General features: G+C 34.7%; 1 protein-coding gene across 5 annotated transcripts in view; it reads left to right on the top strand.

The window, feature by feature from the left end:
- VPS13B (vacuolar protein sorting 13 homolog B) overlaps positions 1 to 24,112 on the top strand; it is a 423,329-nt gene that overhangs the window by 257,405 nt on the left and 141,812 nt on the right. For all 5 annotated transcript variants that reach the window (XM_088065985.1, XM_088066031.1, XM_088066072.1 and 2 more), the window contains exons 31-33: positions 11,962 to 12,165; positions 20,824 to 20,950; positions 22,640 to 22,783. In XM_088065985.1, coding sequence (XP_087922111.1) covers positions 11,962 to 12,165; positions 20,824 to 20,950; positions 22,640 to 22,783 — 475 coding nt within the window. The remainder of the gene's footprint in view (positions 1 to 11,961; positions 12,166 to 20,823; positions 20,951 to 22,639; positions 22,784 to 24,112) is intronic.

The raw sequence follows: 24,112 nt of genomic DNA, 5'->3' as shown, positions 1-24,112 counted from the left end.
AAATCTGATCTGGAAGACCATGGGCTGACATGTTTGGGAGGGGCTCCAGTGCTGAGGCGCGGTGAGGAGCCCCTTGTGGAGATACCCATTCCACAGCAGTGCAGGACACTGCAGTGGTCTCCCCTGGCACTGTGGACCAGTTCAGTGGTAAATATCAGTGTGCAAGCCAGTCATGGTTAGTGCTTAACTGTCCTAATTAATGCACAAAGCACTTAAATTTAGTGTGGTTAAGATTGTTTTGTCATTCAGGTATCATTTGTTCTATCACCTCTGTGTGATTTAGAACTAAATTGGGAATGGGTTTCCAGACTCCCTTTAAAATAGATTGTGTGTTCAGATAAAGAACTTTTCAGATTGGACAGTTTAGCTGTGAACTTAAGAGCCAGGCATCAAGGATGCATCTCTTCAAAATGGAGTTTACAAAGTCTATGTACTTAATATGATTTATTGTAGCATGGGCTCCATTTCTTTGACTTATTATGATGCCAACATTAAACAGCTTAAGGTCAGAAGTAAATAGCAGTTTTAAAGTAAAACTTCCACAAGGGCATTGCTGTCTCTGTTTTTCTTGTGTGCTGTACTTTGTTCTATAAAAAGATTTCTCAGCTGTGTGTGATCTTAACTACTGCATTTTCTGCGAAGTCAAGGATAAGTTGGAGAAACACAGCAGCCTGAACTCAGAGTTTCCTTGGGCTTGTGATACTTCTTGCTGTCTCAAATAATGTTTTAACACAGTTAATTAGTATTTTCTGTGTGGTATATGCAGAGTTTGCCATGTGAAATTTATATAACCTCAGTTTTGAAATCTGTAATATGTTTAGGGTGACTGAGTGGAGAAGAGATTAGGATTTCTTTCATTTGTGCTGGTTTGAGATGATGTTCAACATGGTTTTTTTTCCATTTCCTTTTTTTTTTCAAAAATCTGAAGATCTGCTGTGATGAAGCCAATCAAAATAAAATCAAACAAATTGTTTGGGTTTTTTTTATTAGTTCTAATCCTTTTAAACTTTTCATTGTATTCTATATACACAAATGCTCCATTTCTTGAACTTCTTGCCTTGGTATTTCCTAGTCCTAAGGTTCTAAATACTTGTTATGCATAGGGGTGTCCTTTTCTTGAGACCTAAGGTTATTGCAGTTGTTCTCATCTTCTCCCTAGGAAGTGTAATTTCTTTTTCTTTTTCCACCTTTATATTTGCACATTTTGAATGAACCCCTTAGAAATCTTATACCTCTTCAACCAGCACTGAAATCTGCCTTCTTCAAATCTGTAACTATTTGCTTCCCTTAACAATAATAATGGCTCTTTCTCCCATTTGAAAATATTTTCCAAACTGTTAATTCCTCCCTAAAGCAATTCTTGTTTTACCACAGGGGAGAGAAAACATGTCAGATATTTAAAGAGTTCTTTTGAGTAGTCTCTTACTCTCCCATCCAAGCAAGTGATGTGCAGACCAGCCATGCACAGTGAAGGGACTGAAGGAGTAAAGTGTGGCCCTAGGTTTCCTTGGGACAGCCCAGAATGGAGTGAATGTAATGTCAATTTTTTACCATTACTTTATCAACAGTCATTGGGTAACGAGTTTTGTGCCCGTTTAAATTGTACATCTAAATGCAAACTCTTTTAAGATCTACTTCTTCATGGTGTTGCTGTTTGTACTTGTGTATAAGGAAGAGGCTGAGGGATCTGAAAGAAATTAAAAAATGTTAGGGCCATCAGGCAATTGTTTTCAGTAAGGTAATTATCTCGAGCCTATTTATAGTATGGAGACACAAGGATTAGCCCTGGCAAAAAGGTGTATTTTATCAGCCTGGGCTTGGAGAAACTCAATCTGCCATCACGATCTGGACTTTTGAAACAGCACAGAATTTGATGCTGTGTACTAAGAATTTTTAAATAGTTTTCAGATTCAGCATTAACATTATTAAATCGACTGTAACAGTTTAAAAAGGAAAACAAGAAGTGGCACAAAGAGAAAACACATTAAATACCACTTTAAAATCCCAGAGTATCTTTCACAGTTTATGTACTCAGCAACTTCAATGCAATGAAAAATTTTTCAGGTAAAACTATGAAATAAAAAATGAAAAATCTGAAAGATGGAGTTGTTTTTTATATGAGATGTGTTTTGAGTTTCATGTTTTATGTTATAAAACAATGTTATTGAAGGTTTGACATTTCTGCAAGTTACATCCCTCTAATCTTTCTTTTTCCTGAACAAGTAGCTTTATACTGCACCTGTTATTGTAAAATATGGGGGGAATGAGGCAAGATGTTTGGGTTTCTCTTAACATGGGAGAAAATAATTAGCTGGTTCTTGGAAATCAATGCCATGTTAAGAGCTGGAGTGGTTCCTCTGTATGAATTACTTAATTCATACATAATTTGCTTTACACAAACTCCTTACAGTCTCTTCCCAGACTTTACTTTGCTGATTCTTAAAATATATGATTGAATTCATATATGAAGGTTGCTTTTCTGTCTTATATACTGAAAATTAACATCTAAAATCTTGACTGCAGTAAAGAATTTATTCTAAAAGAACTGAGGAAAGCTTTTAAAACTCATTATTCCATACAATTTTCTTCTTACTGTTTGTGAGTAAACATAATTTTCATCAGATTGGGTTTCAACAAATGCTTTTTGGTGGAAAGTATTTTCCAATATTATATAAAGCAGATTTCTTTGTAGCATTTTTAATTCTGTCAGGATCTCAAGGTAACTGTATTGCAAGTTGTGTGCTTCTGTTACTGAGAAAAGCATATCCCGTTTGTATTGAAACATTTGTTAACTCCTGTATACAGATTGCGGTTCATTCCATAAATATTTGTGGGTTCTCTGATGTCCCTCACAGGGTTTTATCTATGACAAATTCATACCACAGTTCTTAAACTACATTTTGTATGGAAGTTTTCTTTCTTTTGCAAAACTATTTGCCAGTGTCTTTCATTTAATGCTTGTAAGTATTTCAACTTTGGTTTTCAATTATTTAACAAAAAGGATTATCAGAAATATACAGAATGGTAACATGTTATTTTAGCATATTTCTCTATGGGATACTCTTCCAAGCTCCAATGGCAAAATTAAATCCATGTTACTGTTTTCCTGAGCAACTCAGATTTTACTGTTTAAGTGAGCATGGTTCCTAGCTCTTAACTGACTTTTCCAATGTAGTTTCTCTTAGGTCAGCTACCTAAGTATAGTCAAAAATTCTGCGTAATGTTTATGCTTAAGGTCTTACTGTGCTATTAAAACTGATTAGGCTGCAATAAAGAAAATTAAAAAAATTAAAAGCCATGTACAGTGGGTTTGTGTTCCATTTCAGAAGCTATTCTTCCTTTTTTTTTTCTTAAGAAAAAAAAATCCATCACTCTTTTAAAGGGTTGGTTTGTAATCTTATGAGCTTTATTAGTTGTTGGACACAAAGATAAATGTACCATTCTTCGGCCCCTCAAAACATTTTTCATGCCCACTGATATTTTTGTTGTTAGGGTTTTGGGTTTTTTTTGTGAGAAGGCAATGGCCAGCACTGGTATGTTAATGGCTAACACAAGTGCACATTGAGAGTAATAAAATACAGAGATGGTATCAGGCATCTCTGTTAAGTTCGGTGTAAATGATTGGCATAAATCACAGCTACTCCAGTTTTCTGGCTTGGTAATGTGTGTTCTTGAGCACTAAAAAATAAATGGATGTGGAGGTGGTACAGATAGAGGAATATCTACAAATAGATGTGCCCTGTACTTGCAGGATAGGAACAGAAGAGGCTTGAAGTCCATCTGATAACCAAAATAGTGTAACTATTGAATAGTATTATTTAATCTCTGTATTTGACAGTTTTTCAAGAAACAGGAAGAAACTTGAAGATTAGCATATCCAGTTGTGAAGCAAATTCAAAACTTTGTAAGGTTGGAAGCGTATAAAGAAAAATATGGAGAACTGCAATTCTCTGGCATATCTTTTGTGATCCACTGTATTCAGTCAGCTTCACTGGTTGATGTGTTCATGTTTTTGGCATAGAAAAAAAAAAAAAAAGCCTGATATATTATGTAATTGCAAATGTTATTGAAATTGTTTTCTAAAAATAATTTTTAAATCTACGTGTTGTATTTTTCACACATTGCAGCTCATAAGAGTGCATCCAATTATATTTACTAAACAGGACTCAAACTACAGATGACAGAATTTGCTGTTTCCCCAATGGTTGGTGTATCTGTTTGTGTGTTTGTATCTGTGCAGTGTCCTTGCAATTATTTTTTTTTAACTTCAGGCAGAAAAATAAAACTCATAAGTTTTCTTTATAACCACCATGATTTAAATATTTGGGCTGCATCATGGAATCACTGAACTACCTGACAGTTGAATCTGTAGTCTTCATTGTCAATAGTGTGAGTACACAGGGATATTTTGAGTAGATTTGCATATTTTTTGTTTCTCTCTTTGCCCTCCTTCAAATGTATATTTAGAAGTAAAATTGCCATTCAGTATATTTTGTTAGGCATAGATTCACACTGACGTAGGAAGTTAACAATTAATAATAGTCTAATGGGGTTTTAAGGAAGAAAAAATACTGGCTTCAACATGACAGGTATTATATTCCATAATTACTAAGGTTTTATATCAAGTGAATTTTCAAGGGGTATTGAAAAATACAAAGTAGTGCCAGGACTTCAGGAAAGAAGAATTAAAAGAAGGTTATTTTTAATACTGTGTTATTGACTATTTTACAATACCATATACAGTATTTCAAAAGTAGTTCCAGCTTGCTGTTACAAATATGATGATTCTATAAGAAGAAAATACAAGTAGCATCTTGAGAAACTAAGGTAATCAGTGCCAAAGATAAATGTGACTTGACTTGGAAAGTCACGTATTCATGTTCTAGAGTATTTTCTTATATTATTCATGCTATAGGCATTGTCTATTGCAGTAGACATGCTGAAACTATGCATTAATACACATTAATACATTTAAGTAAAGGAAAAGCTGGTATTTATTTATTTGTTATGTATTTATTATGCTCTTTTATGCTTCAGATACAATTTGTTTGATGTCCAGGTGTGATTCTGATACATTGACACAGCAGCAAAAAGAAATCCTGTCCCATGTCAGCTTCTGAAACACACTGAACACAGTTTGCCTTCCAGCCTGTTCCTTGTATCAGGTTATACTGCACCATTTAGAGAAATTCCATGCATCAAATAAGAAGGCTGTGTTCAGTGAAACTTCACCTAGGTATTTCCAGGTGAATTTATAGAACATCTGGAAAACTGAAATATTGTACCACTTAACTAGATTAATCAATTAAACCAAAGTGAAATGTAGGCTGAAAACCATTGGGAAATCACAAGATTAATTGTCTTAGTCATATGGTAAATCAGGTAGACACAAAATATTTAAAAAATTGAAATTAAAGATCATGTAACTGCCAGACAGCATTACGTTTTGAGATAAAATTATTTCTACCACAAAACAAAAGCATAAAAGTCTTTGGGTTGTATTGTATTTTCCCTTTTTTGCTAGTCCCCTTCCCAGACTTACACTCTTTAGAGAAAGTATATTCCATTTGGTTTTTTTCAAGGAACATTTGCATCCAAAAATATCATAGACTTTCCATTGGAATTGTGCATACTTATCATTTATACAGTTTGCCAAGTGTATATTTATACAGTGCTCCCTGAATTTGGGTGAATGTTTCAAAAGTGTGAAGAGATTCCTCAAACTGTCTAGACATTAAACAATATAAAAATGAAAACCTGATTTTTAAAAGTTCAGGCTTGTTCATGCTGTTATTTTTGCTGAGGAGTTTAAACAATAAAATTATAGAAGTAATTAAACAGATGACATCTAAATGCACAGCTGCAAACTTCAGCTTTGTTTCATTTTACACTTTTTTTGAGAGAGACCAAAATTACTTCATAGTTTACTGATACTGTACGTTATATTCATAGTCATTGATATTGTGTTCCAGAGATAGCTTTAGAAGGCAAGTGTGCTGCAGTTCTTCAGCTTCTTTGCAGGCAATTACTGTACCACAGCCCTTGTAGCAAGGGACTGCTTTTAAAAGTCTGGTCACCTCAGTGAAGTTCCTCAATACCTTCTCTTAATGTCATTCTCTGTCAGGAGCCACAATTGTCATAGTAGTAGATTCTGTACTGTGCTTGAAGTATTTAGAAGCTTGGAGTGAATTCAAGTAGCAGAATTCAAACACATTTTTCAAGGTTGAATTTTCTAAACATGTATCTAACACATCCTTATTCCAGACTCTGACACAGAGGAGACTAAAAGCATTAAAATGTTAACAGCAATCAACTAAAATCTTGGTGTTCTTTTATATGATTAACTCTTTTAGAGGTTAATGAGTGTAGATGATTTATTCTATATATCCAGTTGGTTTTTTTCACCAGGTACTTTGGCATTCATGTACTGAATCCTGTTTTAGGGCACGCTTATCTACAATTGATTTTTTTATTATTATTTTTTAATTGTTTTTTATTATTTTTATTTTTTTGGTGAAAGTACTGAGTTCCCTAATGGAATTCATTGTGTTACCTAATGATCTTTATAGCTCTTTGTTGTCTTATCCTCTGCTTTAGCCTTTTAAACACTTACACCAGTTCCTCTCTTCTTAGTGATACTTACCTCTTTAGGTATACAGAGCTAAAAAGGGATCAGTGCCCAAAAGATAGAAATCAGACATTTATCCAACATTCATTTGAAAAAGAGGAAAGTTACTTGTTGTGTTACACTTGTATTTTTGGATCCCTGTAGCAATTGCTTGAAGTAGTCTAGTGCAATCAGAAGAAAATTTTGCATGTTTCTGTTACTGGCCTTTTTTTTTCAACATACTAAATGTACAATTAATCTACCTCCCAGCTGATTTATGCCTATGTACAAAAATGATAAACACTACAAATCATTATAAAGTTAGAACTTACGAGTGTTGTTGACTCCAAAACATATTCGGTTAGAATGCAGTTAATAACTTTTTCCTTTGCACTGGGATGTGATATATTTGTCCACTATGTTAATGTTAAGAAGTGGTCAGTCATTTTTATTTTGCTCACGGAGCTATCACTGTTGTTTTCTTTTTACAAGAGTCCTACACATATGAAGATGAATCCAGGTACCTTAACCACTCTGACTTATAGGACATCTGCCATGTATTATCTTCTGTAGATAATGTTGATATATCTGTCCGTGTAGATCACAACACTAGAGCTAATCAGACAGAATGCAGTTTGCATTGTTAAATAGATTCCTGTAATCACTGATATCACTTGCTAATCAGAAAAGCATTAAGCAAAGTAGCCTTACTGTACTCAGTTTATATTTTCATTTAATAAAACATTGCTGGTACCCAATCCAGAGTATGCTGCCAACAGTTATGGAGATGGGACAGTAGTTCTGTTATTCTGAGGCTGAGCTGGAGAGAAGGAGTTGCTGCCAATAAAGCCAGTCATATATGGCATAGTTCATGGGGAAGAGAGGCAGAAACAGTGAGAATTGGAGTTCACTGCTGATGGCATTTGAAAATCTGCTCTACTGATCTAGACTGAACCAAATCATTTCCAACATCCTGGCAGTCATAAAATATGTTTGTTGCACCACAAGTAAGTCTCTCTAAGGACACATTGCAGGCTGGGAAAGCAAAGGTGAGGTTACCCTTGTCCTGGAGGATGTGTGTATCACTCAGTATGGCAGAGTATGTACCCAGCTTCATGTGAGGACCTTCCCTTCTCGCTTAGGGACGTCTCCTCTCTTCTTGCAACATTAGAACATTCTTACCTGCTTCTTTTCTTTAATTTCATCCTTTGTGCCCTGATTCCATAATTCTTCCTCTTGCCCAGTGTTGTGCTCTCTTTTTCTTTCTCTTTAATTTCTCGTTCTTCTTTCCCTCTTTCTCACAAATAAGTGTTTTTAACATCTCCACATTTCAGCACATCCAGGACTTCTGTCATGAGAAGTCATGCTATAGTATTTTTTTATTCTAGTACTAAGATCATGTCTCTACATGTTGTGTGATGGGGCAGTTCTGTTTCTCTCCCAAGGGCTCAAGTGTTAACTTGTCTGTGAGAAAAAGGCATCTTATTATACCATATTATACCATCTATTTGGTATAACTAAAAAAAAAATAAAAAGTAATTGCCTTTGTTTGAAAAGCTGATTCCTGTCTAAGTTTTCACTTATAGAAGCTTAGCATTCTCAAAGGCCAGTGTTGTTGTTATAGATTCTCTTGGTTTACCACATTTTTGTTCTGTGCCCTTAACATCTATAGCATCTCATTCCAGATGGAGTCCATTGTGCCCCTAAGAAACGCTTTCTTCAATTTCCCTTTTTGGTACAGTACATTCAATGGCTTTGTCAAGGAGGAAACTTTATTAAATTGGATTGGGGAAAAGGCAGTGAAAGTGCATTAGTTCAGTGATAAATACTGCTGTGATTTCTACAGTATTCAGTCACATCTCATGCGTAGGTGAGGGGCTTTCAGACTACAGCTAGCTTGGGACTTCACAAGATTAAGCAGAAGAGAAAAGGGTCCTTTCACATATGTGCCCCTGTGAAATAGAGATACATACCCAAGCTTACTGTCTGTTTCCTTTTTAAATTAGGATAGGAAGGATGTTTTACCACCAGGCAAAACCTTTAATAATTGAAATTTGGGTTGATTGGTTTGTTATCTCTGTACCTGAAAGCAGAAATCAGTGCACACAGAGATCCAGTAAGTACTAATAAAAATTAGCTGTTATGTGTAAAGTCCGCAAATATTTCTTAGTTATTACATAATGTACAGTCTTTAACTGCCATTTTCCTGGCTTGTTTAGCTTTTTGTAGGTCTCAGATGAGCTGTAAGTTAATAAATTTAGCAACTTTACTGTGGGTCTCAGAATTATGCTTATTCAGCAGCATGTAGTAACTGGTTCAACATGAACTGCTTCTTAAATAAACATACAAAATACCTGATCCAGACTAGATTAATTTAAAACAAGAAAAACTTTTAACCTGTGTTTCCTGTTACATGCTTATGGTTGTCTTTGGTTGCTTATTGATCTTACTGTATTGCTGGCCAACTGCTGTATTCTGCACCACCTGCCAAAAGATTCAGGTGAGATAGCGAAGTTGTTTTCAGAAGAGGGAAGCAATTAAAATTGTAACCCCTACAGTATATTTCAGCTGATAAAACATCACTTATGCAGGAGATAGAGAAGTCATGAATTTGGCTTACTCTGTTTTCCTGAGTTTATTTTCTGCAAGGATTTTAAAGGGTTCAGAGTTCATGCAAAGCATGTGTACTTAAGATTAGGCCAGGTTTGCTGTGGTTTAACATACCTTCATCCTTCTAGAAAGTATACAGCTAATAAATTGGAGGCATACTTAGGAAAATTGTTGCTGTGAAAGCCAGAAATGAGTGCTTATGTAAATCCCTGTATGTAAATTGTTGATATGGGAAACTAGAAATGAGGGCTGATATAAATGCCTTTATATTTATTACTTGGGAAAAGGCTGTATTTTGATCCTTGTATAAAAGTGGCATGGTGCACTTTGTGAAAGTCCTAATGAGCTTCATCAGAACATGAAGGCATTAAATATCTTGTATTTTTGGATTAAAATCCGTGTATTTTACATGTGTAAAATATGTGTTTCTTGAAATGCGTTATCTATGGAAGTACAGTTCGCTTGGATTTCAAAAACGTATCTGAAGGATCAGAAGAAGAGTTTTGTATTATATATAGGAGATTGTTAATAGTAGGAACAGACTGCAGATGTGAACTTTTATATCAGCATGAAAATATTGAAGAATTAGACTGTAATATCCCAAAGTACATTTAAAAAAAGATGCAGTAGACAAATGTTATACCAGCAATGCAATACACGAGTACCTTGTGTTTAAATAATACCTTTGTATATTCTACTGCACCTAAAGATTTATGCCAAAGAGTGATTTTGTTATGGTTTATATTTAAATAAATAAACTTGTGAGTGTAAGAAAGCCATTGTCACAGTGGGGAGTTTCAGATTAGTACATACAGACACATTGTGCTTGAGGAATTTGGTTCACAAGGTCATGGTTATGCTGAATGAGTCTAAAGAATATCTAGGTGAGCCTATTGCAAGTTATGAAGCTGCTCATAAAAGAAGAAATGAAAAATTCTCACTGTGAAGTACAGGGGAAAAAATCCATTATGCACATGAAATTAGTATCATACTCTGTTTTATATATATAAACAGATTTCCAAAAATATGTAATTTAGTGCTTTATTTAAAGTGATATTTCACAAAAATATTCTAGTATTTACTTGTATTAGACAAAGTATGAAAATAGACATTGGATCATACAATAATCTACTGTGGTGTTTTTTTAAAAAAAAAACTGCATTCATATTGATGAAATAATGCCTTAGAAAGAGTAATAAAAGGCACAGTGGTTGTGGTTAGGGCTCTCTGTGTGGAAAGTTGACAAACACATTCTTAAGTTTTAAGAAACCACATTTAATTTTGAAATACGACTACTGACATAACAGATTTTTAGTGTATTTCTGCTAAGCACTTAAGAAAGTTACAGGGACTACTGAACAATGCCATCACAGTGCCTCACCAGGAATTACTTGATCAAAATGGCTTTCCTGTCATCCACATGCCTCTGTGGGTACATATGATTAATTACTTAATTTTCTTAATTGCTAAAATACTCCACTTGTGACAATGGCAGTGTATTAGCAGTTGTAACTGTTATTTGGATTTGGGCAGCACTGGGATTATACTTTGAAACAGATTGCATAGCTACAGTTTACATACCTGTACTCTGAGTTTGCAGTTTGGGATGTGCTACATTAATAGTTATTTGTGTTTAGATTATTAGCATCAAATTCACACAAATTGCAGAATTATTAATTCTTTGTGAAGATAGCAGCTGTACACTAAATCATTTTGGCCCAAGACAAAAACCTTGAATAGAACAGTAGATTGAATGTCCTATGCAAATAAGGAGCTTAAGCTTCAACATAGAGGTATGAAATCAGTAAAAACAGACTATAATTTGTGATCATAGATTGAATAAAAAAAAGTTAGTATCTCCTTGCTCCCTTATTTTGAAAAATAGCAATAATATAATGGTGAATTTTTATTATAATATTAAATAAGCAGTGCACAGAAGGCTGTGTTGTTCCTAGTATAGAAAGGGCAAGATAATTTTTTTTAGCACTTCCCAGTGCTTATTAGCAGAACATGAATGGCAGTAGGAAGCTGCTCTGTTACTGGTCACAGATAAAATTAAATGGTCTCAGCATCCTCCGCTCAATAGCTCTTGAATGTTTTGAAGTTGAGTCTGTTTCCAAAACTCAGTTCAAGACTGAAACACTTTGTAAAATCGAATGTAGTAGACTTTAAAGGAATCCACAAGGAATGTGGTTCACTCAAAAATGCTTTTTTCTCACTTGTTAGAAGAATTTTATTTGAAAAACTCTGTGCTGAAATACAGTGGTAAAATGATTGAATTGTTTTTCCATCATCTTGGAATATTCTTTTTAATTTTTATTCTTTGATGAATTTGAACAGTGGGAAAATTGGTTATATTTCTTGGTTATACTGATGTGTAGCTATTCTTTTTGAGGACTTGGATGTGACATCCTTTATCCATTCAGAAGAAATGAATCAGTCCTTTTCCCCACAAGGCTGCTGGTATGGATCTGTTTGGAAGTGCAATGAAGTTGATGCATTGATCTCATATCAACTTTGGTACATCTGGCTAAATTTAAGAATATATTCATTTGCAAATCTCCCATTAAATTCCATAGCAAAGGCAGATGGGTATTTTTTAAGATTTGAAATTAAAATAATGATTACTGTAGACAAAAATTGCAAAATTGATACCTTCATTTTGTTAATTTGGGTCTTAACGATTATCTGATTGGTTTGATTTTGACCTTTGGTGATTTCTTTTCCTTTTTTTGACATTACAGGAGGGCACTAAATCTAGGAATTCTTCGAGACCCTGGATCAGAGGTTGAAGACAGACAATATCAAATAGATCTTCAATCTATCAACATTGGTACTGCTTATTGGAATCAGTTGAAACCAGAGAAGGAAAATGGAAAAGGAGGGGTTTTGACAGAGACTGAGAGAAATTCTCAAAATCCAGCACTTGAATGGAACATGGCCAGTAGGTAGGGATTTTTTAAAAAATTTACTCTTTTCTGAAATTGCATAGCACAAACACTGCAGAGAGCATGCACAGTATACCTGAATTAAGTCAATTCTGTTTTTGCTTTACACTGCAAGCACATTTCCCTGGAGTTTTGGGTTACACATTTGAAATGCATATTACTGTTGCTGTTACACTGTAGTTACTGTCTAGTTTCTGTGTATCTTTGCCTCCATTATAAGCTCTTCTCCAAGTGACTTACTGTCTGTCCATAAACATAACTCCAGGGCTGAGACTTCAGCTTGTCAGTCTTTATAAGTAATGTGAGGTTCTGGTTTGGGATTTTTTTTTTTGTGTAGGGTGTGTTCTTTCGGGTGGCAGTGGTGTGTTTTTCCTTTTTTTCTAAACTTCTTTTGTTTGTATTTTTACAAAGCTTGAGTAAAACCAGCTAAGACATTTCTAAATTAGAGAGCGATAAAGTAGAACATTTCCTATTGATTCTGAACTAGTTTTTGCACTTCTATAACTTAAAACAGATGAATTTTGAGAATTAGATATTTCAGCTAAGTCTCCTTTATTGAGTACTGTATATGGGCACACAAAGCCCCACCCTCTGGTTAAACAGTGTTGAAAGAAAAAGCATGCATACACTTGCCTGCTATTTTAAATTTTGATGTTCTCAAATATAAAATTGGGGGTATTTGTTGGTAATTTGTGAAGATTTTAAATTTTTATTTTGGTTTTAATATACTTTTTTTAACTTAAAAATTCATACAAATAGTTTAAAACTAAATTTAAAGACTGTAGCAAATTTCAGTTTTCAAACTGGCAGGAATAAAGTCTGATGGCCAAAAGCAAGCTTGCAAAAGTAATTTTGTGGATTTAGAAGCATTTCTGCTAGTAGATGCCTCTTTGCCTATACATTTAGCTATTTGTTTTCATATAAGCATCCTTTCTATCTAATTTATTCACAAACAATCTGATTTTTATGAGATGCGTGCATAATTTTATGTTTCCTAAGATATGATTCCTGTCTGAATTTAGGGATGAGTTCCTAAAAGTGGTGTAGAAAATCAGGCAGAATCATCTGGAAATAACTACTTTTGGTTTAATTTTTAGAAAAATGGGAGATGAGAGGTGTCAGATTTTTCTGAAAGTAAGGCAAGTTGTAGCAAAAGGCTACATGAGGATGGCACACAGACTGAGCTTTGTAAGTGATGTATTGATCCCAGGCCAAGAGGGCAGATAAGCTCACTCTGGAGGAGAGCATGCAAGAAAAAGATGTGATCAAAAATAAATTCCAATTTATTGAAAAATAGAGGGCAGGAAAAACAGTTCTACCCAAAGAAATGATAAAATGCCAAGGAGTCACAGGAGTGCAGATAAAAAGTTTAACATAGAAATAGATTCTGGTCTTTATTTATAAGATCACATGGTTCTTTCCTGTCTTTTAACAATTTGTTTTTTTTAAACTCATATAATTCCGTAGAGGCTTTTAATTTTAAATTCCTAGCCTTAAAAAATGTGTGTGACTTTCTAGTTGGGCATTGATGTTGGACAAGTTCCCTGTTAGGTTCTTTGTCATAGAATTCCACATCCACTGGAATATCTTGAAAAATAAGATTACGTTAATCTCCAAAGGACTTGCAGCCAATTTGCAACTTAAGCTAATATAGCAAAACCAGCCACTGAGAGGTTGGCTTTCCTTTTCCTTGCCATTGGTGACTGAAATCCTACTGCCAGCACACTCTGGGTCTGAGCTTTATGGTTATACATTCAGATAGGAAATCTGGTGGGATTCCTGAAAAGCTAATAGGACAAGGGAAGCAGCTGTTACGGACAATCTTGAATTCTCTTTTTCTTTTTTTTTTTTCTATAACTGCTTGGACATGCTTCCTCAGCAGACTTCCAAAATGAAGTTTTATTAGAATACAGATAAGTGTTTTTGGTTCAAAATAGCTTTTGAATGAATCTTCTACTTGGGTTTTAATTTAGAACAGTTGTAAATAAATATATTAGGTTTTCCTTTCTGGTGTGTGATTACAGAATTTTAATTCTGACTTGTTTTCAAGAAAAAGTATGAATGCTTTCTTACCCTTTTGGTTTTAAATTTTATATATTTAACATAGTTTTTTCAGGATCTTTGCATTTTTGCTTTTTAGTTAGCAGTCAGTTTTGCTGTATCTGGGTTTATTTTATGACCTGTGGAAGGGATGTGCTGAGAACTGGAAGAACCTACACTGAACTCTGCCATCCATGGCACTGTTTCCAGCATGCTCCAAGAGGGCAGCTGCAGGGTGTTTTACGTGGTGCTTACTGTTTTTAGGATTAAGTTTATCATAATATTTACTGCAAATGCCACAAAAGCTTTATGCTTTAATCTAATTCCCATACCAGTTTTTAGAATCCTTTAAGTTTCTTAGACATGTTTAACCTGGGGCATAATGAATGCTTTTTGCTGAGTTATTTTAGGGTTAATTTCTTTGTTTGGTTTTAATATACTTCTGTTTGTTCATACCCAGTGTTATGGTATATTAGGATCACTGGGTTTAAAGATTATTCTTTGAAATCTGTTTCCCTCATTTTTGCAATACTTTAATGCTATGAGGGGCAGTATAGAATCCAGTCTATATCCAGGATTTTCACAGTTACTTTACAGAAAACTTCAGCATAGATAACAGCCATTCCTTTTCCATTCCCATTTGTGAAAGCATTACTGCATTATTTCAAAATAAAATTGCAAAAAGTTTGAAGTAAATTATATTGTAATTTAATCTACAATTGAAATTTGGCCTCATTTTAAAAATTTGCATGAAAACCGAAACATTGTAAGTAGGAGATCTATGGCTATCACACAAACAAGTATCTGGAAGCTCTTGACATAATTCATCATTTAAATATATATCATTTAAATGCTTTAGCAATCTTTAGTCTGAAAGTAAAGCCTTTGAATTTTCACACCACTTTTTCTGGAGTTCAGTTCTTCTAGTACTTAATGTGTTAAGGGGTTGATTTTTTTTACCCTCCCAACTTTTACATTGCAGTTTGGAAAGCAAGCTGTCATTCTCTAAGTTGTTGAATACTTGCAGGTGTTGAGTGTAAGATTCTTCAAGAGAGGTTATAGTGAAATGCTGGTGTGATGCCTCCTGTGTCTCTGCAGTTCACCCCAAGGAGAATGGGGCAATTGGAACACTCTGCTAGGGTGGACGCAGTCTTGCAGAAGAAACTTTCTAGATGCTATGCTGTACTGAGGATCAGAGATCATAACTCTTTCCATTATGAAATGTTTATACTTCACCATAGATGTTATAAAAAGCTCCCTAATGGTGTAATATATAAAAAGAATACTGGAAACAGTCAGACAGTTCTAATAAGGTTATGTACAAATGAAACCTGTCCACATTTATTCCCTTTACCAAACAGCATGTGGGGAACTGGGACTACTTAACCAAAAGAAGTTTTCTTGATTGAAAACTGCTTTTTCAGCTTGCAGATCTCCTCCCTCTCCCTCCACTCAATGGAAAAAACAACAGCCCTGAAGGAAATAAAGAAATACATCCTCTCTTGAGGCCTCGCCCCCATCCCTGTGTAATCCTTCTACAGCTCCCAGCAGCAACTTCTGCTTCCTGTAGTCTGAATAAACTTTGTTTAAAAAAAATAATAATTGAGCTTAAAAACATTACTTCTCTGTGTGGTAACGAATTGAGTGTGGCAATATACTGCGTTACGGTTCTGTCCTTGGCATACCACCATCTGGAACAGCTCTCATGGAGTACATTAGGGAGCCAATGATCTGTTGTACAAAACTGAACAAAATACCACTGCAAGGATCCTCAGAAAGATTTCCTGCAAATTTTTCTTTGAATAGCTTTCATTTTCATGCTTCTTTGGAAAGTTCTTGGCAGCTTGCCAAGTTCTAATGAGAAAGACTAGAAAAAAATTGATCTGTAGATCTTTGTGTAAGAAAGTAGGGGCATTCCCCTTGAATCTTATAGAATAAAATGCAATGCATTTTTTCTCAGTAATTTATTTTAATTGGTGTCTTTTGTGGTACCTGAAGTTGTACTTGTATTCATACTGTACAAAGCCTTTCTCAATAAGATGGGGTGTTTTTTATATTAATCCACAGCAAAGAAATGCTGCACAGCATTCTTCACAAGAGCTAGTTTTACTGAGGTCTTATAACACAAAAATTGGAATTCTATTACTAGCCAGGTATTGTACACCTGTTCATTTTCTAATTTTGGTTATTAGATTGTCCTCAAAATGTTGCTATGCTATTTTACTGCCATGTAACATGGCTTTGCAACACCTCAGGGAGCTCAAAGAATGTGAATTAGTCATTAGTAGTTAACTATCCTATGACATTCCTAATACATTTGTATATCAGGGATTAGCTGATTTAAAGAGCTATATGGGAAGCCAGCAAGAGAAAATTCTTTCATAAGTCTCAAGTTAATGTGCTATCTTAAATAACATCTTCTGACGTTTTGCATGCCTCAAGACTATTAGAGAACACTTTGACTATGTGGCCTATTTCATGCTAATGTTTTTTTTCTTTTTCACATCACAAAATTCTCCATGAGGACTCATCTTTCTGTAGCTAGTAAAATTGCATGGTGTAAATGTGCTTTTGATTGTTCTTCATGTATTGAATGTATACAAGTTTCTCCCTACCTTACGAATTTTTAGGTATATAAGGGCTCAAAGTCTGGATTCAACAAGGTATTATTAAGAAAAAAATGCAATTAGTAATAAATTTAAAAATTCCAGATTTTGCATCTAGGTTATGTTTAGCTATTACTGGCCATATTTTCTGTTTGTTTTGATTAGTGTTTTCTACGTGAGAGTCATAGTAGTAGGACTTAATCCTACTTGTGCATTTTCTCAGCTTATCCAGTCTCACATCATCACATCTCTCTAATTAGAGCAACATCATCTCGTTGGCAGTCCATCCTCTTTGTATAAATTCAACATGCTTCTGACTGGATATAATCAAATACTGATGATTTGATTTGATGTAATCAAATAATGTTGTTGCTTCCATTGCAAAATTCTGTTCTTCACATTTTTTTCTCTCTTCTTCCCACAAAATTTTTTGTTTTATTAATCATTAGATGTCTTTGTTTTTGCGCTACTTCAAGACCCGGTCTTTCCATTTCCCTTTTCGTGTCTTCTTTCATTGCACTCCCTGTTCAGCAGACTTTACTTATCATGCCAGTTACTGACACATTCAGTGTTTTGAAGAGGCACTTTCTTGCCCACTCCTGTGTGTTGTAAAGGTGTTTGCTGTGAGCATTCACATTGTTATTGCAATGTTTTATTTGAAATCCTTCAAAAAAGTTAATTTCTATTATACTGTAATATAAAAACCATAAGACAGGTTGCCACTGTATGGATATCATTACCTATGCTGCTGTTAGTGGTTTACTTTTACTTCCCTGTCTGTGGGTGTGTTTTTTCTTATACTTAAATTGTAAGCCTTTGAGGACAGAGACCATTTTTGTCCTGTGCTTTTGCAATGTGGATCTTGTGGTCCATAACCAGAGTTTGTTATTGTGCAGGTAAAGCCCAAATTCTGCACTAAGGCACCTCCAAACCTTATCACTGTTCCTTAACTGCCTTGTTCCTTTGTGGTAGCATATGGTCTTTCAAATGCACTTACTTTTAAGTGTAGATGATCAACTGCTTTAACATCTCTAAAAATACTAGCTTTTCCTTTTTTTTTTCCAAGACAAATATATAACAGATGCATAAATGAACCACAGAATGAATGTGCTGCAGACATAGAGCCATCATTACGCTCTTCACAATCAAGTTTTTTCATAAGCTCATGTGGCGTACACCTGTGTTAAGTTAACGTTGCACTTAGGTGCAGTGTGGAAGACTCAATAATTCAAAGTGGAATTTGTTTCTTTGTTCCTTTTGTGCCTTTCTCATATCCTCCCCCTTCATTATTTACTGTGCTCTGTTTGCCTTCTGTTTGTACTTACAATTATTTTCCTAATACTTGATTTGGCTGAGGTTCAAATTCACCCACAAGAAATTCAGAAAGTAGTAAGTAGAGCTGGACAGGACATAAGGATGATTTTAAAAATATAATATAATAAAGCAGTGATCAATATATATTACCAAAAATGTCCTTCAATATGCAGTGTACTGGGTAGGTACTAGTATAAAGTATGAAAATTAAGAAATAGGAACATGCATAGGCTAAAAAATAATATAATCAGTGATTGAAGAGAGCCAATTGAGGGTTTGAGGTTCAACAAATAACTTGCTTTTACGGCTCTGTTTCATATATGAAAATCATACTACTAGCATTTCAAGAAACTTCAAGCAGAAGTTTTCTGGTATAGCTAGAAAGTACAGCTGCCTGTTCTTTTATGGAATTGTTCTGCTATTTAGGCCTTTCATTGTCCTGAAAAAAAAAAAAAAAAAAAAAGGCATTTTTTTTCTCATCTTCTCATCCCATTGAGAAGGGGAAATAGGAACTGGGTAGAAAATAATTTGGTTTAAATATAAAATAAAGGTGGTGGCAGAGAGAGAAACAATTGTAGAACTCCAAAATCTAAGACTGTTTTCTCAGTTTGAAGATGTTCACTAGCCACTAACAAGTCTGATTTCTAATTTGGGGATCTAATGAGACTAACCTTGCTCTAAAAGACATCATTAGAGATAACAAAGCTGTAGCTGAACAAAATGTTAAAGCTTTTAAGGTAAGATGGTAGTTCTGTCCACTCACCAATCGGCTTACTCTTAAGCAAATTGCACACTTCTTATGTTAGTGTGCAGCCTCCTCAACAGTGAGGGTCATTTGAAGCAAAAGTTTATTAGAGTTGTGCTCTGCCAATATTAGCTCTGTGGCATCTGCTTTTAACTTCTGTATACTGTTGTCCTAAATAAATTTAAAAGCCTTAAGTCCTACCTCCACTGTATAATTTATATTCTCTTATAGGTTGCCATCCTTTCTACATATTTTGAAGACATATTTATTATTAGTAGAATTTGAAGCATCAAAACTAAATTAGCCTAAGCAGTAAAATGAATTCTGTATCTTCTGCAGTATGAATTTTTTATCTTTTGCAGTAGACTGAATTCCACCTCAGGTTATGATATCTATTTAATTTATTTCCAGCCTAACTCTTGGCTTACAAACTGTCAGCATTGGAGATTGTTTGGTTTTCTACAGATGGTTCTTACAGAACCACTGCCAGACTATGAATCACAATACACCTTTTAATCAAGAGATTTCAATACCTAGTCAGCATGCAGTCAAATAATCACTGCATAGACAGGCATATAATAAGCATATTGGTTAATAACATTAACATGGATAACTCCAGCTGATGGTAGAGACTAATTCTTTATTGCATAGTTCATGTCTGGCTCACTTGTGTGATTTACGCTGATGCCTGAACAGCCATGCGTCCATTAGAGATGGCAAACTTAAAGGTAATACAGGGAAATGTAGCTGACATGCTGATGGAGAGTTCCACATGGATCCATTAACTTCTTCTCTAAGGCCATGTACTTTGTTCTTTAAACTTGTATCATTTCATAGCTGACAATTTTCTATTTTGTAAGCATAGGAAAACTTACCTCTGACCTATAACTTTATGATGTTTTTTAGAATTATCCTTGGTGAAATGTGGGTATTTGATGTTGCTACAAACAATAATAGATAAAAAGAATTATCAAAAACTAGCTTGATGGAAGGAATCTCCCTGGAATTTGAAGTGTATCCTCTTTTAGAAGCTGAACACCATCTTGATCTCATTACATTTTTTTCCCCTCATCAGAGGCTCTCAGATGGCATTTTGCAGCAATAGTTTATTTGACCTGACCCTCAGAAGATTCTGGCCATTTGGAACGTGTTGTCATAAGCTATTAGTGATCTATCTATAACAGTTGTGCTTCTAGGCTTACTATTTGGTTAAAGGTGGGGGGAAAAAACCCAACAGAAAAACCCCAAAACTAAACACCTGGCTGGAAAATAAATTAAATTATCAAGTTTAATGACACAAATATTCTTGGTAAGTAAATGTTGATATTTAGCTGAAAAAAAACCACCAAGAACAAGCAGTGACAGAAGGAATGGAGGAAGACTGACATCCATCTCTGTTTTTCAAATGGTTCTGAACATCTTGCAGAATAGTTACTAATTTCATGTGGGAGTCCTAGTGTTGTGTGGGATTCACTAGTTTAATTTTTCATGTATTTCATTTTGTCTCAGCTTTGTGCATATTTCTTAAACACAGACTTTTAATGCACAAATTCAAATATTATGTAGGCTGCAGAACAGCCATTTATAAAGTGAAGGGCATCCACAGGCAAGTTTTAAAATTACTGATAATAAAGTTCACATCTTTTTTTAATTATTGTGTATAGTGCACTAAACAGGAGAAGAAGCAATGTCAAGTGTCAAATTTGTCTACCTGGAGATAGATTGAAGAGTCAAATATTTAGACATGTTTTTCCTGTGAAATGAAAATTGAAGTCTGCCTTCAGGATTGGAATTAAAATGATTTACAATAATGGTATTTGATGATTATAAGGTAGCAATCAAATGCCAAACTGGTATTGAAGATGTTTTTTGCTATGTGCTGGGTGTAATACTTGCCTCTCTACAATTTATAATGTAATTTAATCTCTACTTTTCTTTCCCTTTGTTTCCTAGCATAAGACGGCATCAGGAAAGGAGAGCTATTTTAACTCCAATTTTAACAGATTTCACTGTTCGAATAACTGCAGCTCCTGCAATTATTTTCACAAAAATTGATGCTGCAGAGAATTTACACCCAGAGGTTAGTACAAAGTGACAAAAGAAGTAGCGCAACTTTTAATATGTGGACGATCTCACCATTCCACCTAACCCTAACCCTAACCCTAACCCTAACCCATTCCACCATTTGAAGAGTTCAGGTGTGTTTTCAGATTGCCAGCTGGAGAGAGGTCACGAGTTGAAATGTTCTTTCTATGCTAGAAAAAGAATAGCATTCGATATTAAAGGCAAATTAGACAGAGGCAGATAAACCTGTTTTCAGTTCCGGAAATAGGAATCTTTTAATGACTTCCAGCAATATTTTTTAAAAGTTTGTGATGGAAGGGTGTTAAGAGGTGCAACATTAACAAAACATTGTATTCACAAGCTTAAAGAAAATTCTTTTCATAAAGAAACCTGAAAATGCAATCTGTATACTATCTATAATAAGAAAGTTAAGCTGAGTTCTCTTAGCCTGATTTCCAAGATGCCAAGTTGCCACTAAGCACCCACTTCCCTACCTTTGCTATGGGTACTTCTAGGTACTCAGATTTAACAATCACTTTTGCTGGTGTGTTGTTCAGCTAGTTAATGGTAAGTCTGTGAAGCAAGTTACACACAAAAGTTATTGGCTGACTTTTTGGCATTAGTTTGTAGCTCAAGAACATTTCATGTAGGGAAAATATCAGAAAAATTTGTCATCTCATAAGGATAATTTCCCTTAAAAGCTACCTCCTGGGAAGAGCAAAATTGGTACAGGAGTGTAAAGAGTACTAGATGTGTATTGCAACATGCAGTGGGTGTACATTGTTGGAAAATAATAGCTAGGGGACACAAAGAGAAGAAATCAACAGTTTCACATTTTGTGTAAAGGGTCATCAGAAGGGCAGATGAAAACTTGTTTATTGTAAAAAAGAAATAGGAAGCCCCAGTATGGCTAGGATGCATAGAAGTTATTCGAGTTTAAAAAAAAAAATTAAAAATCTGAGCTTTGCTAATGCTTATGTTCAGGAATTTCAGTGTTTTCTGTACATACATTCTTCTTGTTATCTGTTCCCTGGATGACATGCCATCATGAAGGGAGAGGTCTAGTTTAGATTAGAGCTTGAGCGCTGTGCAAACTTCTCATGAGACAGAGCAGTTCTTCTCCCCTTCTGCATTGGTTCTGTTTTTCATCTCTTTATTGCTTGCCAACAGTGGTGAAGATCTTTATTTGTGCAAGACAACACCAATAAAACAGTGGCTATTCAGCTAGTGTTGCCAAGGTATTAAGAATGGCTTACAAGCAAAGAGAAATCAATTAGATTGGCTATCAGTGAGTTCCAAGACATGATTTCATTATAAATCAAGCAGAGTTTGTGTTTAAACTAAAAAAAAACAACAAAGTACATCTTTTTCTTGGAAGGAAAGGAGAATTGGAATCATTGCCAAGGACACTCTGACAGCCCACTGATACAAGCAAGAGATGGAAACAAGGCCTTGTGCATGAGATGCTTTTCTTGCAAAATTTGCCTTAGCAGTTCTGCTGTTAAAAGCCATGCAAAGAATAAGTCACATCCTTCAGAAGCATGACACACCAGTTTCTCCTAAGAAGACCATATTTGTACTATATATATAATGTTATATATAATGTTAAGTATTGACTACAGCAGGGACCCACAATACAGTTATATAAAAGATGAAAATTATTTTCCCAATAGCTGTTACCTAGTATTTTCCCTTAATTTCACAGGAAATTTTGGTCTGTGGTCATTCTTTGGAAGTGAACATGACAACAAATTTGGACTTCTTCCTCAATGTGGCACAAGTGCAACTTCTTCAGCATCTGGTACAAGCTAATATGGTTGGACTGGAACCTTCCAGTAGCACCACTGAGGTAGGTTTTTCCCTGGTTTGCAGCTGGATTTTTAAGAAGTCCATCTGCGAAGTACTGTAGCTCTAAGCAGGTGTTTGTACCATCTAGAAAAAATATAGGTAAAGGAAATAAATGTTTTTTGTTGTTTTTATGGTCTGTTTCAAAATGCATTCTGACATTGATTTAAGAATAGAATGAGTGTTTACAAGAATATTATGCAGTAAATGCTATTATTCATTATAGTAGTTCTGCAACATCTTATGTACAAGGAGAATTATCTTATGTAATGTAAAAGGAGAATTATGTAAATGATGAAGGAACCAAATTTTTGAGAAATAGGTTTTTGAGATTATTTGGTGTTGAGCTTTTATCAAATCTTTCCTATTTTCTTGTGAGTTCACATGCTACACTGTACTTCACTAAAGCTAGTAAACTATAACATTTTCTCTGTGCCTAGTAACAACTACTCACATTGTCTTAGGAACTCAAAATACTTGTATTTTCAATACAAACCTCAGTTTGTATTGAAAGCCAAACACCGTGACAGACTAGTAAGTTTAATATTCACATTTCTGGACTGATTTAAAAAAAAAAACAAAAAATATAAACAAAACAAACAAAAAAACAAACAAAAAACCCCCAAAAAAACCCCAGGAAAATATAGGGAAAAATTTTTCCCTATGAAAAAATATGTATTTCTTATCTTCAAATCCTGGAATCTAGGCAGGCTGACAGCATCTTAAAGATAGTAGGAGTTAATACATGACAAAGCACTAATTCCACTGGAATGGCTGTTGGACCTGTTGAGATACCTTCACAAATAAGAACAAGAGTTAGGGAACAAGTTATAGAGTAAAACACAGTCAGCTATTCCAAGAATCTGGCTAATGGGAAACCTGGAGAAGATTTTCTTTTCCTGAATCTCACATTTTCAGCACTGCACGTGAGTCTGGGTGGAAGCGAGGAATGCTCTAGAACAGCCAAACTATTTACATTCCTCTCTCTTCACCCTGTCAAAACCCCAGAAGTTGTTTGTTTGTGCTAATCTAGGCACCACATCACCCCCCATTCTTTTATCACTTCCCAAGGATAGAGAAGAATAAAGAATATTGTTTTATTAACATTTGGAAACATGAAAGATGTAGAAAAGAAATGTGGTATATTTTTCTTTTCCTTGGATACTTTACAGACACGGGGCCTCTTTTGGAGATGAATACTGTAAATTATATATAGAAATATCTTCAATAAATTATTTGTAGAGCACTGTTTTCCCATTGTCAGTGGAATGGACAGAATCAGAAGATGTGAATAGATGCCAAGAATTTAAATTTTGAGTTGGCTTTGTGCATA

Source organism: Pseudopodoces humilis, chromosome 1 (genome assembly GCF_049639895.1).
Source record: "Pseudopodoces humilis isolate 2021_Gansu_Grassland_sample_001 chromosome 1, ASM4963989v1, whole genome shotgun sequence".
NCBI lineage: Eukaryota > Metazoa > Chordata > Aves > Passeriformes > Paridae > Pseudopodoces > Pseudopodoces humilis.
The sequence above is the reverse complement of the archived record's forward strand: the minus strand, read 5'-3'. Positions and strand labels throughout refer to the sequence as shown.